This window comes from Capra hircus, chromosome 19, assembly GCF_001704415.2.
Source record: "Capra hircus breed San Clemente chromosome 19, ASM170441v1, whole genome shotgun sequence".
Lineage (NCBI taxonomy): Eukaryota > Metazoa > Chordata > Mammalia > Artiodactyla > Bovidae > Capra > Capra hircus.
Window position 1 is genome coordinate 19998980 of NC_030826.1, and position 17079 is coordinate 20016058.

The 17079-nt window shown below is 50.0% G+C and overlaps 1 protein-coding gene across 3 annotated transcripts in view; it reads right to left on the minus strand.

Moving 5' to 3' along the window:
* Positions 1985-17079, minus strand: part of FAM222B (family with sequence similarity 222 member B) — a 57397-nt gene continuing 42302 nt past the window's right edge. For 2 of the 3 annotated variants that reach the window (XM_018064321.1, XM_005693267.3), the window contains exons 2-3: positions 12971-13092; positions 1985-5910 (exon numbers count right to left, since the gene is read on the minus strand). In XM_018064321.1, the coding sequence (XP_017919810.1) occupies positions 4301-5910; positions 12971-13052 (1692 nt within the window). In that variant the 5' untranslated portion in view covers positions 13053-13092 and the 3' untranslated portion in view covers positions 1985-4300. The remainder of the gene's footprint in view (positions 5911-12970; positions 13093-17079) is intronic. The other variant, XM_018064322.1, reaches the window with a different exon arrangement.

The following is a 17079-nucleotide window of genomic DNA, read 5'->3' on the forward strand; positions in this document are numbered from 1 at the left end:
ACTTATTGGCCACTCATGGGCAAATTCACCTGGTGTTACATTGTATCTACAGATTACTTAAAGCACACTGTAAATTGTGTGTAGGTTATATGCAAACATTATGCTATTTTCTATCAAGGACTTGAACATCTGTGGACTCTGAGTTGGGAAATTCTTAAACCAGTTCCCTGTGGATAATGAGGGATGACTGTGAGCACTTGGTGAATGTTAGCCTAACTCCAAAAGCCTTCGAGGTATTCAAAGCACTTGGATTTCCCCATCCACACTTGCTTTTCATACAGGCCTCAAAGGGGGTGCCTGTGATTATCCATATTTGAACTTTCAGTGATCTTCCAGCTATTTGGGGGCAGGGCCTGGATTTTTCTTCCCCTTATCACTGGATTCTGTTTTAAGCTCCAGCAATCCCTAGATTAGCTTCCTTTAATTTTGGCAATAGATTTGGTTTTGGATCTTCGCTATGCTTGCTTTTTGGCAAGTTACTTAGCTACATGACATCCTTACTCTCGCTGGTAAAATGAGAGTAATCCTGCTAGATTTGTTGTAAAGATTAACTCATCAGCATAAAGGGCCTTACTCTTGCCTGGCCCTAAGAGGCCTGTGTATGGAAAATACTGTTCAGGCTCAGAGTATGGGAAGGAGAAGGTTCAAAGGCTGTAGTTTACTGTCTCTGCTTTCCCAGCCAAAGACTCAGGTGAAGAACCCTTACCAGAAGTGACAGGAAAGGTCTATGCCTGAGACAGCAAGCCTGAGGAACTAACCAAAACCTTCAAAAGGTCAAATTCACTCATCTAGGGAGAGACGAAGCCCTGGCTGCTTTGCTGAGAAACATGGCTCTTTCATGAGCTGAACCATCTTGGTATAGTGAGGCCTGGAAGCTGGTAAAAGACCATGGGCTCTAGCAGAAAAAATGCCTTAAGCACAGATCTGGGTTTCCAGCACCAACAGGTGGAAATTCTTCTGCGTTAGCCTTTCAGCAGAAGCCAGACGCCCCCCTCCCCAGATCAAGTTCTCCCCCTGCTGGCAGCACTGAGCCACTGCACCATGCCAGGCGGTAGGTTCCTCCTTTGGTTGACCCCATACCCATACTGCTCATTCCTTGCCTCTGCAGGTGGTCATAATTGCTTATGGAACTCAAGGCAGGTTTTGCATCACAGTGTGAGTGGGGCTCAACTGTCTACTGTTTAGCCTTGTTACTCTAGGCTGACTGTAGGTCACTAACGAGTGGGAGAGTTTTCTTTCACACGGATGGGATGAGGAGTAAAGGCAAAAAGTACCTTCACAAAAAAACACCCCATAGACAAGGGCATGCTCAAGGTGCTTTCAACTCCATCAGTTTGGAGAACCACCTATTAACCATCTGATTGCACACTCACTGAGTTCCACAGCCTGTGGGATCTTTCCTTCCCTCCATCACATCTTAGCCCAGACCCAAACTCAGCAGGAAGAGGAGACCTAAAGAGCTGTTGTGGATTCCCCCGCCCCCGAGACAAAAAAAAAAAATCTCCAATCAGTACTCAACATTTTAAGACTGAAATTGCCAAGAGGGCCACTTTTCATGTTACAGATTATTACAACACTTATCACTTGTCAGAGGTCCTCAGAAATTCCAAGATTTTCAAGGGGGAGGGGAGGGACATTCAGTCTTAAGTGGGCTTATTCACAAACCAGATCCCCATTTTTCAGTGACTGATGGTCCTTGAACACGGCAGTACACTGAACTGGGCCTCCAGTGAGGGGCAGCGAACATAACCATCAAGTCCGACTAAGCCCCCCACAGCCCTGCCCAGGGGAGATGGCCAGTCAGGCGGGTGCCCCTTCCAGGGGCTGACTCAGCACACCTGCCCTGGGATGATGGGTGGGGAGGGCTTCTGACCGGGACAAATACTCTAGGCGGCCCTTTAAAAATGAGAAATTACTTGTAGAAAGTATTAAAAACCGTTAAGAAAGATCATCTGAAACAAGCATTAACGAATAGGACAAGATCAAAAGGTGAGTTCTCTCTTTTTACTGGTTTATAATAATCTTAAAAACCCCACCCCCCCCATAAACCGCCACAGGTGAGAGGATGAGGGAGACGGAGAATGAACGCTACAGTATGCGGACGGCAGGAGACCCAGATTATTCTCTAGGGGCAGCGTGGAATGGAGGCTGGGGTGTGGGAGGAGGCCCTGGCGTGGACCCTTATTGCTGGTTGGGGGTTGGCTGGCAGAGGGGAAGAGGGGCTCAGGGTGAACTAGGAAACATCTCCCACCAAAAGTGAGGGTAGTGGGGGGCGGGGGGTCACAGTACATTTTCCATGCAGACTAGGGGTGGGAGTGAGAGCTTCAGATGCACCCCTACACAGGAAGAGATGGGTTTGAGGTTTGATTTTTAAGCCCCCAAGTTGGTGTCTGGTCCAATTTCCTAAAATGGCAGCTCACCTTTTGGGGAGAGAGGCATTGGAAGAAAATTACAGCAAAAATATCTGGTTTAGAGATCAAGCAGGGGATAAGCTGAGACAGTGGTGTCCTTTCAGAGAATTTAACTCAAGAGAAGCAAGAACTGGAAGGGGCCCCTGGGTGAGATGGTGGCCAACACACTGGGAGAAGGCATCACACCAGAAGCTGCTGGCGCTCCTGGGGGCTCAGGACAGGAAGGTACCAGTGTCTACAGACGGCAGCAAAACAATGGGGAACAATAAATTAGGGCTTTCCTGTTGCTATCATTTGGCATAACACAATCAGGCATTATTTTTCCTTGTTTTTTCTTTTTAAATATAAGGCAACTTGCCAACACATAATTTAAAAACTGGTCTTCAGTCACATTGCTTCAGATCACTAGAGAATTTCTGGCTAAAGAACAGTGGATAGTACAGTAAACAAAACCAAGAATCTTAAATAACATCAGCTCACATTCCCCAGAGACAAGATGAAAGGGTAGGACTTATATGGTTTAAAGGAAAAAAAAAAAAACCCCCCGCCCAACTATGTATCTTTAACAGGAGGGTGCAAACCATTACAACAAAACATAACCTAAGTTACAGAAAAGTTAAAAATTTCTAGCCAACTAACTGTCACCTGGGAAAGACACTGAGCGTGGAGTGGGTGAGGGAAGGGCGAGGGGCAGGAGGGGCTGTTTCCAATAGAGGCCCATCTCCAGCTGTTGGAACCATGCTCATTTGGTAAAGGAGAAGTCAAAGAGCTTAAGGCTTTGAGTTTTTTTTCCTTCATTAAACTGAGGGGCTGCGGAAGGTGACTAGACAGTGAATGTACCTGTGGGGCCGCTCACACACATTGCTACTCAAACCCACGCTACATTCATACAGAAACAGGACGTTTAAAACTTACAGTGTAGAGCAATATTCTTAGCCAGTGTAGAGAACCAAATGCAGTTTAACTTTTTTTTCAGTGTTTTTAATTCCAAACTCCAATGTGATCATCCTATACCTACTACCTAATTCCTCAAGACAGACTGGCTTTTTGTTTTGTTTGTGAGGGGGGAGTGGGGCGTGACGGCAGCAGGTGACTCAGGAGACAAACAGTGAGGAAGGTCTTGGATAAGCCAGATGTCCTGGCATTGCTCTAGGGAAGGCAAGGGAGTTAGGAACCAAGGTATCAATACAAAGACAGGTTCCCCGGCCCGCTGCCCCCGCAATGTCCCAAGGCCACGGCCACATGCTTGCAGGATGCCCTTGAGGAGTGTGGCAAGGACGAGTGCAGTGGCTCTGGGTTCAATGCAGGTGTAAAAATAAAGCCTTGAGGAAGGGCTGGGAGGAGATGCAGGCCTGGTCAGTTTTGATTTGAGGTCTTTGGGTAAATAAGAAATCGGCTCCCAGGGCACTTGGGAAGTCTGGCTTCTTAGTCCCAGAAAGAGAGACAGACAGGGAGAGGCCTAGCTTAGACGGCTGGATGCTGACTACTACCTCGCCTGGGGACCCTTCCCTTAGCCCATACCTCAGTCCTAAGGGCAACAGTGAGAGGTGCAGGTAAAGAGGAAAGGAGGCTGGTGGAAAATGGTGGGCAGGAGGTGGTGGGGAGATGGGGCAGGAACTGGACTGATAGGCAGGCAATGGAGAGTCAAGCCGGGAGTTGAGATTAGATCCCAACATAAACCCGAAAGTTGCTGGGGCTGGCACGGGTGAAGATGAGGGCAAAAAGGAGCCCCCTCTGTCCTCAATTAGATCCCACTAGATTCCCTTTCTTAGACATCAAAGAATGATCACGTTGGAGCAGTGAAACTTGGAAACTATCCAATTACTCAAAAGTAAAACTAAACCTAGGAGGGTGACGTATGACGTGGAACTGGAGGGCACCAGGGCTCCCTATCTATACCCTGGGTGCTGAATATGAAGACTTCGACTATCTGTGGGGTCAGGGGCTCGGTTGCCAGGGGCTCGGTGGGCCTTGGTCAGCATGGCCAGGCTCTGTTCTCGGAAGCAGGCCTGCTGGAAATCCCCACTTAGGTAATCCACCGTTTGTATCAAGCTGTTCTGGCTTGCCACTGGACCGCCCCCAGTCCCTGCCCGGAAGTGGGCCCCAGCAGCCACCGCCGCACAGTCAAGGGGTGCACCCGCGGGCTGCCCACCGTGGAACGGCACGGCGAGGTCCTGAGACCCCGAGCTGTCGCTATTGGGAGTGGGCAGAATGTTGTTCCACAGGGGTTGGAAGTAGTGACCATTGGGGTAGGCCAATGGGGCGGCCAGGCCGTTGACGGGTGGGGACGGGGTTGGCTTCTCCAGGGGTGGCTTCAGATGGAAAGACTGTGCCAGGCAGAGTTCCTGCGGGTAGGCAGGGGCCTTGCCCACCAAGCCAGGCCCTGCCAACTCGCGTCCTGCCGCATGCTTGCCTGTCAGGCCAGGGGCCGGCGTCCCGCCAGCCTCACCGCACATCTGCTGCAGGTGGGCCAGCTGGTGCTGGTTCCAGGCGACTGGCTTGAGGTCGCTAGGGTAGCCAGTGGGGGCACGCGAGAGGCCCGCGGGCAGGTTGACGGGGCCTGCAGTGGGCAGCGCGGCGCTGGCCGCGTGGGTGTGCTCCATGGGATTGACCACACATGAAGGCATTGGTGTGGGGACGCTGTGGGTCGACACCCGAGTGCTTGCATTGATGAGCAGACTGCGACTAATGGGGCTGGGGTTGGCGATCTGGCCCTCACACACTGAGGTAGTGCTGACGCCCGCCCGCGTCTGGCAAAACTGGTTGATCTGGTGCACGATGCTGCTCAGGTCCGGGGGCTGGCTGTGCTGCAGGGTGGCCGCCATTGAAAGGGGGATAGTTGAGGTAGACACAGTCACATTCGGGGGGGCATCTGAGTCTGGCATCTTCCGGCCTCCATGCAGCAAGGGAGTGGGGGGGTGCTGGAGACCCTGGTGAGAGAGGGCCTGAGGGTGGACCAAGCCCTGGGTCTGAGCCATGGGCTGAGGGTGGCCCAGGCCCTGAGGCTGTTGGAGGCTCTGGGAATGGGACAGCGCCTGGGGTGGCGGGATACCCTGAGGGTGCTGCAGCGCCTGGGGAGGGGCGTGGGCCAGGGTCTGTGCGTGCTGCAGGGCCTGCTGGCGGGCCAGAGCCTGGGCCTGGGGATGGGCTAAAGTGCTGGGTGCCACAGTAGCATAGGGCGCCACTGGGGGGTTCATGATGGCCTCGGGGAGCAACCGGGCTCGGGTGCCGTCAAAGTCCTTGAGTATGCTTTTGGCTGGCACTTTGACAATGGCCAGCAGGCCTGCCCTGGTGGCGGCCTGAGTCGGGTAGGGGCTGTAGCGCTGGGCCGATGTGTCCAGGCCGTTCACAGTACGACGAACGTGTTTCCGCTGGGGAACCTTCACACTGTTGGGGAAGATTTTTATAGTCAGTGGGTTGTTTGCGACCTTCTTAGCATACGCGTCCAATTCGGCTGGGGTGGGGTAGTGAGCAGTTCTCATTTTCTGTGTAGTGTCCCCTAGAGAGAGAGAAGGGGAAGGAGAGCAGAGAAGGAGAGGGAGCTCGTCAGTGCCAAGCCAACCAGCCCTCCTAGCCTCCTGCCTGCAGCCTGCAGGGCAGGGTGCACGGGGCGTCAGGCCGAGCCTCCAGCTTGGAGCCAGCCTCAGCCCCAACAGAAACAAGCCTGGCTAGCATGCAGTGGGCACATCTCATGAGCTAGGGCTCATGCTGAGTGCCAGGCTATCTCCATGAACCCCCGCTACTGTGTTAGGAGGCAGGTACTATCATGATGGTCCCTCTTCTCAAATGAGGTCACTAAAGATCAGAAGAGCAGAGCAACTTTCCAAAGTCTCGCATCTTAGAGAGCCGGAACTGGGCCAATTATCAAGCAGAAGTCTCTCCAAGTTCCTACCGGCCCCTGCTGGCCTGGGGTTTGGAAGTTCTAAGCAGGGCTGCTTGTCAGGGCCACTCAGACCCTGCCGGGTGACACCCTGGGGAAGAGGGCACCCAGAATGGCTCCTCTTCAGTCTGCGGGGTCCAGTGAGGCGTCAGCTCTCTCGGCAGTGGCAGCTGGAGCACTGTGCCCACGGGGTGGGCATCCTGGCACAGGAGACAGGATGCTTCTTTTTTCAGGGGCAGAGGAGCGAGCTGCCAACATCCCTCCCCCACCCCCATGTCACAAGTTCACTTTTGTTTACAGCTTACTCTCAGCCTGACTGGGTGAAGATCAAAAAGCTTTATTTATTTCTTTGTGGGGGGCGACAATAATGACAGGGCTGCAGGGAGGGAACTGAGGAGAAAGGATTCAGAGCATCTTGAAGTTCTGAGAGCCAAAAATAGTCTGTATTCGGCCCCTGTCAGCTGTCACTTTCCGAAATGAAAGAGGAAAAACCTGCCCTCCTTTGGAGACTGCGGAAACACCGCTCAATGGGCCTCCGCTCAATGGGCCTCATTAATGCTAACAGTCTCTTTGTTCCCATCTCCAGTCGCCTCCCATCAGGGGGCTCCAGCGGATGTCGTGCTTGCAGTCAAAAAGGAAAAGGTTCTGAGAACAAGAGCTCTTTAAGCTTGCCAGGCTCCTGGCAAGGGGTCTTAGCGCCATTCTCCCTTTCTCCGAGGGAGGGTCTCCCCTGAGTATACACAGAAGGTGCTTAATAAAGGCTTGCTGAGTAAGTACACAGACTCCCCAAAGCAGAAAAAAAAGAGGGGTGCGCTTGGCTGGGAGCCTGGGTTCAGCTAGCTGCCTCCCTCCCTACTTCCTCCCTGTGCTGGAGGCGGCCAGGGCAGACCAAGGACTAAGCTGACCAAATGCCTGGCTTGTGGCCTCAGCTGGCTTGGCCCAAAGGAGACCCCATTCAAAGTCATGTCGCTGGGCATCACTGAACAGAAGTCGTCTAGTGAGTGCTAGCAGGGAGAGGGCACAGCTGCCTGCTTTAGGTGACACTGCTGGTTGGCTGGCAGCAACTGCTTAGAAACTGCTGCTCTCCTCGGAAGCAAGAAAAGAAAGCTCCAGTTCAGGAGGGGCAGAGAGATCCGGACTCACGCTCAAAGAGGCAGGACTCAGCAAAAAAGGGTACAGGAGAAACAAAGGGTACAGAAAGGAAAAGGTTCGTGTTTTCAAACGCTGGCACAATGCCTTGAACTTGGTAGGCATTCTAACGTATTCAAGGCCCTACTTTATTTACTGAGTGCTGAATACATGTCCCATCCATAATTGCAATGTTTGTAAGATGACCGAGCTGCAGAAGGCCTCAGACGGAAGACTGTGACAGTGACAAGTGAAGATAGGAAGCAGGAGGAGGCAGAGAGGCCTGGAGGTCCCCACCCACCAGGCAGCACGAGATGGCAACAAGGGTCAAGATGACCTGGAGAACAGAGCTCTGCTGCTGCTTACTTGTAAGCCTCTGACCCTTAGCGGGCTTCAGGCTCCATAAAGTGGGGGCCATTTTCTGACCTGTCTTACATTCTCTTGCACAGAGGACACCAAAAAAGTCTGGGATCACTGAAGAAGGTCCCTAAACTCAAGGCACCAGAACTCCATGAGAAGCTGCCCTGGTCAGCCACTGTGCTGTCACGTGACCGAGGAGAAGCGTGTGATACTCCTGGCGTGGCGTCTTCCTTACCCAGAGCAGACCTGCAGTAAGTACCTCTAAGCACACTGTCTGGCTCAACAGCTGGGATTCAGCTGAACAGGAGGAGTCTGAAGCTGCTGTGTTTCCATTCAGACAGGAAATGAAGGTCTGCCCCTCCATGTAGGAAAAGTCTTGCTCCATGTTAACAAGCTTCTCTCCTTGAAGGCCAACTGAGAGAGGCTGGCTCAGTGGCTTGCTGAATAACAGAGCTCCTTTGCTCCAAGTCAATACCAACTCTCAAGCTAGTTTTTTCTAGCAGAGGCACAAGGTGTGCTGGCCTCAATCAGGAGTGCGGGATGGGACACTACACCAACCAGCTCCCTCCGCCCTGGCTCCACTGATGCTGACAATGGTGATGAGGTGAGGGGCAGGGAGGCTGCACACGGGCTACAGCCCGTTAAGGAAGACTCTCAGGAAGACAGATGAGCATACTAGACGAGAAAGAGGTCACATTCCGGGGCTCTGACACCACCTACTTCATATACCAGACTTCAGCCCAACCCTTCCGAATTTTTCTCAGTACTTCATCTCAGTCCCTACACAGGCACCCTGCAGCCTTTCTTTCTTCTGCATCATCTTCCTGTAAGTGCACAGCTGACACAGACACTACAGCTTTGCAAGCAACTTATTTAACTATCTGGTACCAACAGTGTCATTAATTGAGGCATAAAGCAGTGGAGAACAGAGACTCTGTGGTTAGAAAAAAAGAGACTGGATTCAAGCACTGGCTTGATTATCTGACTACTCAGAGTGTCACTCAGTCATTCCTCATTTATAAACAGCAATGACACCTGCTGTCCTACCTCACAGAATTACTAAGATCAAAAAATCCCATGAACAGGAAATGCTCTGTGAACAGGACCTGTAACTGTCAATGGTAATTATTCAAGGATAGCAGGTTTCGCTGAGTCTGCCCACAGATGGGACAAAGTAACCTTACCATGAAGCCCTAAATGCAGGGCCTCCCAGACTTGAGTCTGAGCATTAAATGTAGCAGAGAAAAGTTCCATGGACTAGGGACTGGGGGGGAATCTTCCTGAATCGAGGCTTCCCTACAAGGACCTCCCCGTTTATCTTTCTGTTTTGAAGATCAGAAGACACTAGTGGCTCACACAGCAGGAGCCTCTAGCCTGTGGGGAGACACAGGCCATGCATCAAACACAGGCTTTGGAGTCTGACCCAAGAGTGAATTCTAGCCTAGTCACTGATTAGTCATGTGACACTGAGAAGTGACAAACAGTCTCATGCTTAAAAGAAAGATAAGTGAGTCTCCCATATGGAATTAGCGAAGAATGAATGGGAACATACATAAAAATACGCAAGATAGTGCCTGGCATATGGTAAGCACTCAACAAACGTTAGCTAATATTTCTGATGTTTCTCTGAGTTTATCCAGTCACTGGGCCAATTTGCCATTTCCAGATCTTTCCACTAGGGGGCAGATAAGTATACAAGAGTACAGTAAAAGATTAATTTTGATTATTTGTTCTAGGTCCCAAGACTCTACGGTTGAAAGAAGTCACAGTCACTGTCTGAAAGACAATCTGAAGACCAGGGACCTCTGGTCATTTCAACCACTCTACCCGGAAATCTTTATCAAGCCACCCTATCTGTACACCTGTCTGTGAGCTGGAGAAACAGGAGCAGAGGCTTGGGGTTAATGGAGGAAACAAATGTTCAAAAGCAACAGTTTCTGGGGAATTGGGAGAAGACGGCTTAGAGGAAAACAAATTTTTCAAGTACAAAGCTCCAAAATGGCTCAGGTCTCCTGAACCATGTGATGTTACAGAATAACAATCCAGGAGAGTTCGGGGAGGGCAGCCACTAACCACAATTGTGGTTCTAGCCTGTGCAGGACCCACCCAAAGGCAAGATGTCCCTTACTCCAGCCTGCACTAAGGCAAGTCATACTTTTGGTGGGAAAATACATCACACCTCCTATACATGTAGAAGAGGATGGGGAGAAGAGAAAACACTGGTGTCTGAAGGGACTGGTATTATGATTCTGTACACATGGCAGCTCAAGCCGGGGGCAGACTGACCAGCCAGGTGAATGACAGTGCTGGGCCAAAAAGCCACATATTCCCTCTCCTGAGCCCTGACCCCATCTCCCCTGCCTTAAGCTGACTATTCCAATATAAAATATACTAAGCTATTAAGGCTGATGCTGGGAAAGATTGAGGGCAGAAGAAGAAGAGGGCGTCAGAGGATGAGAAGGCTGGATAGCATCACCAATACAACGAACATGGACTTGGGCAAACTCCTAGAGATGGTGAGGGGCATCCGGGAGGCCTGGCGTGCTGCAGTCCATAGGGTCAGAAAGAGTCGGACACGACTGGGCGACTGAACAGCAGCAAAGCTATAAATATCTGTACTCCATGGAGTTTCCTAGGTAGCACTAGTGGTAAAGAACCTGCCTGCCAATGCAGGACACAGAGACATGAGTTTAATCCCTGGGTTGGGAAGATCCCCTGGAGAAGGGCATGGCAACCCACTCCAGTATTCTTGCCTGGAGAATCCCAAAGGACAGAGGAATCTGGAGGGCTACAGTCCATGGGGTCACAAAAAGTCAGACATGATTGAAGCAACTTAACATGTACACACTCCATGCCCACCTCACTAGATACTGAGTTCTGTGTTTTGAGCAACTTTTAAGACCCTCCTTAGGATGGGAGCAGGGAAAGGCTGAACAGCAGTCACAGGTTTTGACAGCTGGTAGACTTGGGCTCTGGAGAAGGCAATGGCACCCCACTCCAGTACTCTTGCCTAGAAAATCCCAGGAGGCTGGTAGGCTGCAGTCCATGGGGTCACTAAGAGTCAGTCATGACTGAGCGACTTCACTTTGACTTTTCACTTTCATACATTGGAGAAGGAAGCAACCCACTCCAGTATTCTTGCCTGGAGAATCCCAGGGATGGGGGAGCCTGGTGGGTTGCCGTCTACGGGGTCACACAGAGTCAGACACACCTGAAGTGACTTAGCAGCAGCAGCAAACTTGGGCTCTGAGCAGCGTCTTAGCTTCTCGTTTCTGAAGCAGACTGTTTATACTCTGTCCCACCTTAACGGTAAATGCTTAATGCTAAGAGCTGTACATCACAGAACAGGATTTTTTTTTTTTTCTCCTAATACATTTTGGGAGAGCAAAGAAACAAGCAAGTGAGCTTAAAAACACCACTGGGTTTTCTTCTCTGCAAAAGTTTAGGTGTAGTTAAGTAGAGTCACAAGAGAGTTGAAGGGATTGAAATACACTGTCCCCCAAATGGACAGGTAAGCCTGAAACCAGAGAAAAAGGACACCTCAATTCTTGAATACAGATTTGGGATAGAGGTTTTTGCAGAGGTGACTTGGGGGCTGCTTTGGGGAGAAGGGAGTGAAGATCCAACATCAGCAGCTAAAATAAAGCTGCCGATTTGCCTTTCCTCCTAGATGGTTCAGCCCTTGATGGTGCATCTCTGGGTGAAGCTGTCAGCGTGTGTTAAGGACCTAGGAAACAGACAGCAAGCTGCATTCCGTCATCTCACCACATGCTTCTGCCTGCGCTCCCTCTCCAGAAGTGTGCCTGGAGGCCTGCGCCCAGTCACAGCGCACGAGCACGGGGCTCTGGGTGGCCAGAGAGCCCAGACAACACCCTCACCCGATCGGCACTCAGTGGGAAAAAGAAAGGCTGGGGCAGAGCTGGGACAGCGAGCTTGCCTACTGCGTCAGGCAGCCGCAGAAGGAAGACTGACACCCTCAGCTCTGTTGTTACGGAGTTGCACTCACTGGCCAAATTCTAGATCTGGCCACGCTTTGAGTCTCACTCTCCCTCAGAGAAAGGAAGTCAAGGGGCCAGACTGTTTTTAACTTCTGCAGATAATCTCATGGAGCAGAGAGAGGGAAACTACAGCCTGAAAGCCAGCACTGGGCTGCTGTGCTGCTGTAGAGGGTGGTGCTGGAGCACAGCCGCACTCATTTGCTTACATACTGCCCACAGCTGCCTGCGCCCCATGAGAGCAGGGCTGAGAACACGCAACAGAGCATGTGGTATGATCCATTTGACCCTTGCCAGAAAGAGCTTGCCAACCTCTGTCATAAAGGAGTCAGGTAACCTGCTGAGGCTCTTTTTCTGTTTAAGGGTAAGCTGAGATGCCTCGCTGAGTTTCCCTTTTTGCTCTGAAAGGAAACTCCATTCCAAATTCAGGGCCATCTTTACACTCGAAGACGCCATGCATGGTGATAAGCCAGGAATAGAATCTACCTTGCACATTCACGTAGTATAGGGATAGAAGGTAGGAATCTGGGAAAATACAAAGTCAGTGCCAGCCAATCTAATACAGGAAGCTAGCAGTTCTCCAAAATCCCGTCTTGGGGGAAGAATATTAACAGGAACATGCCCAGAGAGGCTGAGAAAGCTAGATAGTTCCATGTCCCTTCTGGAGGCAAGAGTTTGTTTGCTGTGAGCTGCGGGCACTGGCTCAGAAGGCAGACGGCAAGGCCAAGGGGGAACGGTCTGTCTCTGTGGCAGAGGGCACTCAGAGAGCTCCAAACAACACAAGAGTGCAAACAGTTTGTTCCAGGGATACAGTAAGTTATCTGGACTGTGTGTTTTCATTCCATTCCTCCCAGGGTTCAAACTGAAACACTTCCTTGAAGGGTGATATATACATATATGATATATGTAACACTGGGCTGTAAAACTCCATACAATCCTACTGCTCAACAGACACCTATCAGCAACAATTAAAATTAAGATGACACACACTGGGGAATCTAGTATTTAAGAGGCTCTCTCTGATTAGAGAAGCGTCTCGCACTGCCGACAAGTTCTGCAGCTGCTTTCTTGCTGTCTGTGCTGAAGAACATCTTGGAGGTACCAAAGTCAGGGTACCCCAAAGTTGTCTCTGGGAGAACCCGGGTGGAGGGGAAAAATAAAGGACTACATGCTTCCTTGGGATCCACATTACTTACATTTCTGAAGTCCAGTGTTCATCTGCGTGTGAGAAAGAAGCTGAAAGGACAGGTCACCTGGCCCTGGCAGACAGGCTAGCATGGCAGACCGGCATCAACACAACGTGAGGCAGCCACTCACACTGGAACAACAAGAGACAAGGTCATGGAACACAAAGCAACTCACGCCAGGAAGATCCCAGGGACGTCGCGTATCAGCCGCAGAGGCCCAAGTTTAGATAGATAAGCGATTTGATTAGCAGCATGCAGGACGAAAATATATCTATGTCTTTATCTGTAGAAACAACTTGCTCTCTACCATTGCTATGGCTCAAATATTTCAGTCAGCACAGATGCCTGGATGGGGAAAATGAAAACTAGAAAATGCCAGTCTACACAAACCACTGAAGGTCTTTATGTTCACAAGCTACGGACACACTCGCTTTCTTGCATTTCCCATAGGCTGCTTCTCCTCATGGCTTTTGGGTAAGCCCACATGGCAGCCACATAAATGGTATGCTGGCTCTCCTCCGTGCCCCAGCTAAGGCAGGCACAGAAAGGCTAGGGCACAGCCCAACTGAGGTGAAGGAAAAGACGATTTCTCCCTAAAGACAGAACAGCGTTCCTGAAGACAGCTCATCCTCATGGGGCCCAGCTCAGTCTATTCACAGACCTGGCTGGGGGCCGGGGCAGCCAGACACTTCCAGAAACAGTACAGAATATGAGACACAAAGACACCCCAAGTCCAACTTGTGACCCTGGTAATCTGAGCTGACTTTTTTTTTTTGGCCGTAACACTCAGCTTGCAGGATCTTAAGCTTGCCAACCAGGGACTGAATTTGGGCCCTAGGCAGTGAAAGGGCAGAGTCCTGACCATTGGACCATCAGGGAATTCGCCTGAACTTACTTTTAAAAAGAAGGAATAAGAGCATCCTAGGAGACGAGACTAACTACTATTAAAGCAAATTCTGTCTGCAAGTTTCTGAGGATTCACCTTCCCATGGCCTTTCACACAATTAGACCTCCAGAGCCACCGCCCCCCAAAAAAGGAAAAAGAAACTGCTTTGCTCCCAGGGTAAATCAAGAAAGTGGTAGGCTGCCAGCAGCCCTCTTTGGGCAGGTGATTCTGATGTTGTAACAAGATGGCATGGTTTCATCAGTGAAGTCTTCCAACAACACACACACAGCCCAAGCAAGCAAACACTGATGTAGCCTTCCGGAGGGAAGGAAGCTTTGTCAACAAGTCAAGCTCCCCATGTACCAAGGACCACGCTTCTCTCCCATCCAAGTACTAACCAGGCCTGATCCTGCTTAACTTCAAGATCAGGCGCGTTCAGGGTGGTATAGCCATGGAATACACGTTTCCCAAACAACTGTAACGTACTAAATCATACTGAATTCCTTTCCCACACTGCAAACCCCAGAAATCAGGATGGCTTGGTATTAAGGCTTTCAGATCACAACAAAAGAGGAACGGTGTGGGCTGGGGGGTGGGGAGGGGTGAAGGGGAGGCTCAAATGTTAAACAAAGACCACAAAACCTCTTTCTTTCCCTTAAAGGGTCCTCTCAGGTATGTGAAAACTACCTTGTCACGATGAGCATCAGAGAGCTCCAGCTTGCAAGGCCAGGTAGCTGAAAAGATACTTTGTGAAAGAGGCTGCTCAGACTGTGTCTAAGATAGCAACTGCAGAAAGAACTGAAGCGTGAAAGCCTCAACGGGAACAGAGCTGCCCCGGAGTTCTGGCACAGATTCGGTCTTTTCAGGTCTCTGGTGGGTGGGATGACAGAATGAACAGTGTGCCAACTGCAGTGCCTTGAGAAACAGAAAGTCTTCTGTTAGCAAACGACTGAGGTACTGCTTACAACCCTCCCCGGCGAACGCTGATCTCTGTTTAACAACCTCTCCCCTGTGGTCCTAATACAGCTGAGGGCAAACTCCAAGGAAAGGAAGAGAATTAACAAATACTGGAGCCTAGTACCGTGCAAAGAGCTGTATGAGGGGCTTTAGTGATGTTTTCTTCCTGAGGTCTCCCAACCTTTCTTGGAGATAGGCAATAATTTCACTTGTCGTCTCATCATCTCTAGCCTGGATTATAACAACAGCTTTCCAAATGACCTTTCTCTCTGTTCCACCCCTGCTCCTATCACCCAATCTATTCTCCACACCGCAGCCAGAGTAATTTATTTTTTTAATTGGAAACCATATCAGCTCAAAAATCTCCAACAACTTCCCCTCTCACTCAGAATAAAATACAAAATCCAAACATGGCCCACAAGGCCTTCAATGATCTGTTACTATCACGTATCTGACCTTATCTTCTAACCTCCTCTGACCCTTTTGCTGACTCTAATTCCAGCCACTGTGGTCTCCTTGGAGCTCTTCCAACGAGCCAAGCACACTCCCACCTCCAGGCCTTGTACTTCACCTAGAAAGCCAAGAGACTGTGATGACAGAGGTACAAAATACACATTCATTCAGCTGTTTTGCAGATACACTATCTCCCTGTACTTTTTAGAAGGAACTAATCCACGAATGATCACTGTAATCTCTGACAGACCTAGCAAATCCTGATGCCTACAACCATGAGACAAGTGGGGGTTGTGGATCCTAAAGAGCTGACCATAACATACTGCCCTTCAAGCCACAACTCTGGATTTCAACAGGAAGAACAGGAGAGAATTAAGCCAGCTGAACTGTGGCAAAAGGCATTAGTGATTTACTGAGGGCAAACAAAGGAACAAAAATAAGAGGTGAGTTCTGTAAAGACTCCAGAAAGTCAGTTTTCAGTCTGAGCAGGAAGCAGTCCCAGAGTTTGGGACCTTTGATGATTATGTTCCCAACCAGAAACCCCCACCAAGTCTAACTCCTCAGCCCTTACTGGCATTATCTGGGCTGCCAAGAGCACAGCCCCTCGTCTGTGCACACTTCCTTTGCGAGTTCAGGGACCTGTCATCCTTTCCAAAAGACTGCCTCTTGAACTAAGGAAATCTTCAAGCCCCCTGAGGAGTTTTACTGAAGTCAGGAATCAATTTCTGCCAGGGCAGGGAAGACAGAGAATGTGGCAAGGTTCACAAGGGTTGTGAGGAAATAGGAAGAAAGCAACTTGCTTCCACAAGCCATTGGAAAGCAGGGATGCATTGTACAAAGCACTTCTCTGGAGGCTTGGCAGCTGAGTACAAGCCTCTTATTTAAAAACTTCAAGCCACTCACACATTTTGATTACCATCTGGCTTTTTCTTAAATGTATATTCCAATATAAGTTACAGCTGATAACTTCCACAAGCACAATTAGACCCAGAAATCAACATTACCTCTAGCTTCTCTGAAAGGGCCTCAAAATTCAAATCCTGACTTCTGAACAGCATCAAGTAGCAACCTGGTGCTCAGGCCAAATGAGCTGCAGACATCACAGAGAAAGAAAAAAGATCTCCTTGGCAGAGCCTCTCTGTGCGTCTCAGCCAGCTTTCCCACCACCAGCTGGTCTGCTCCCTAACCAGGGGGACGACAGCATCACAGTGAGCACAGAACTAAGGTGTTCAGACCCTCCTGGGGCGTTTGCACAAGTGCTGGCTCTCCCCAGACTACCTGTAAGTAAAGGAACAAAACTCTGACCCCACTGGGAAAATTCAAAAGGACTTTCATCTGTGCCCCCCACAACTCCCCCACCTCACCAAGGTTAACAGAGGTTTTATTAGAGTTGTGAGGTCACACTCTCTGCTTTCCTGGGTGGCATCTGATAAAGGGCCATCTCTGCCTTGGGACAGGTTTGTGCCGGTAGGAAAACCTCAGCTGTTTGTACTGTTTGTCCCTGTTTATGCTTAACAACCACTGGAGGGTAGAAAATGAGGAAAAGAAAGACTCTTCTTTTTTTTTTTTTTTTTTTTAGTGAGAAAAGGAGGGGAGAGAAAATACTAGCAAAGGTTTTTTACTTGGGAGTTGGGGGTGAAGTGATGGAGAGTCATGACCCCCCAGGAGAGTCTCCCACCCACAGCCTCGTGCCTTCCAATACCCTTATTTCCAAGACTCTCTCCTGCTTTCCTTCTCTTTCTCTGCCTTCAACCCCACTTTCAAAAAGAATTACCACTTCCCCAAAAGTAAAGGTTGACAAATCCAATTTCTGATTCATGCT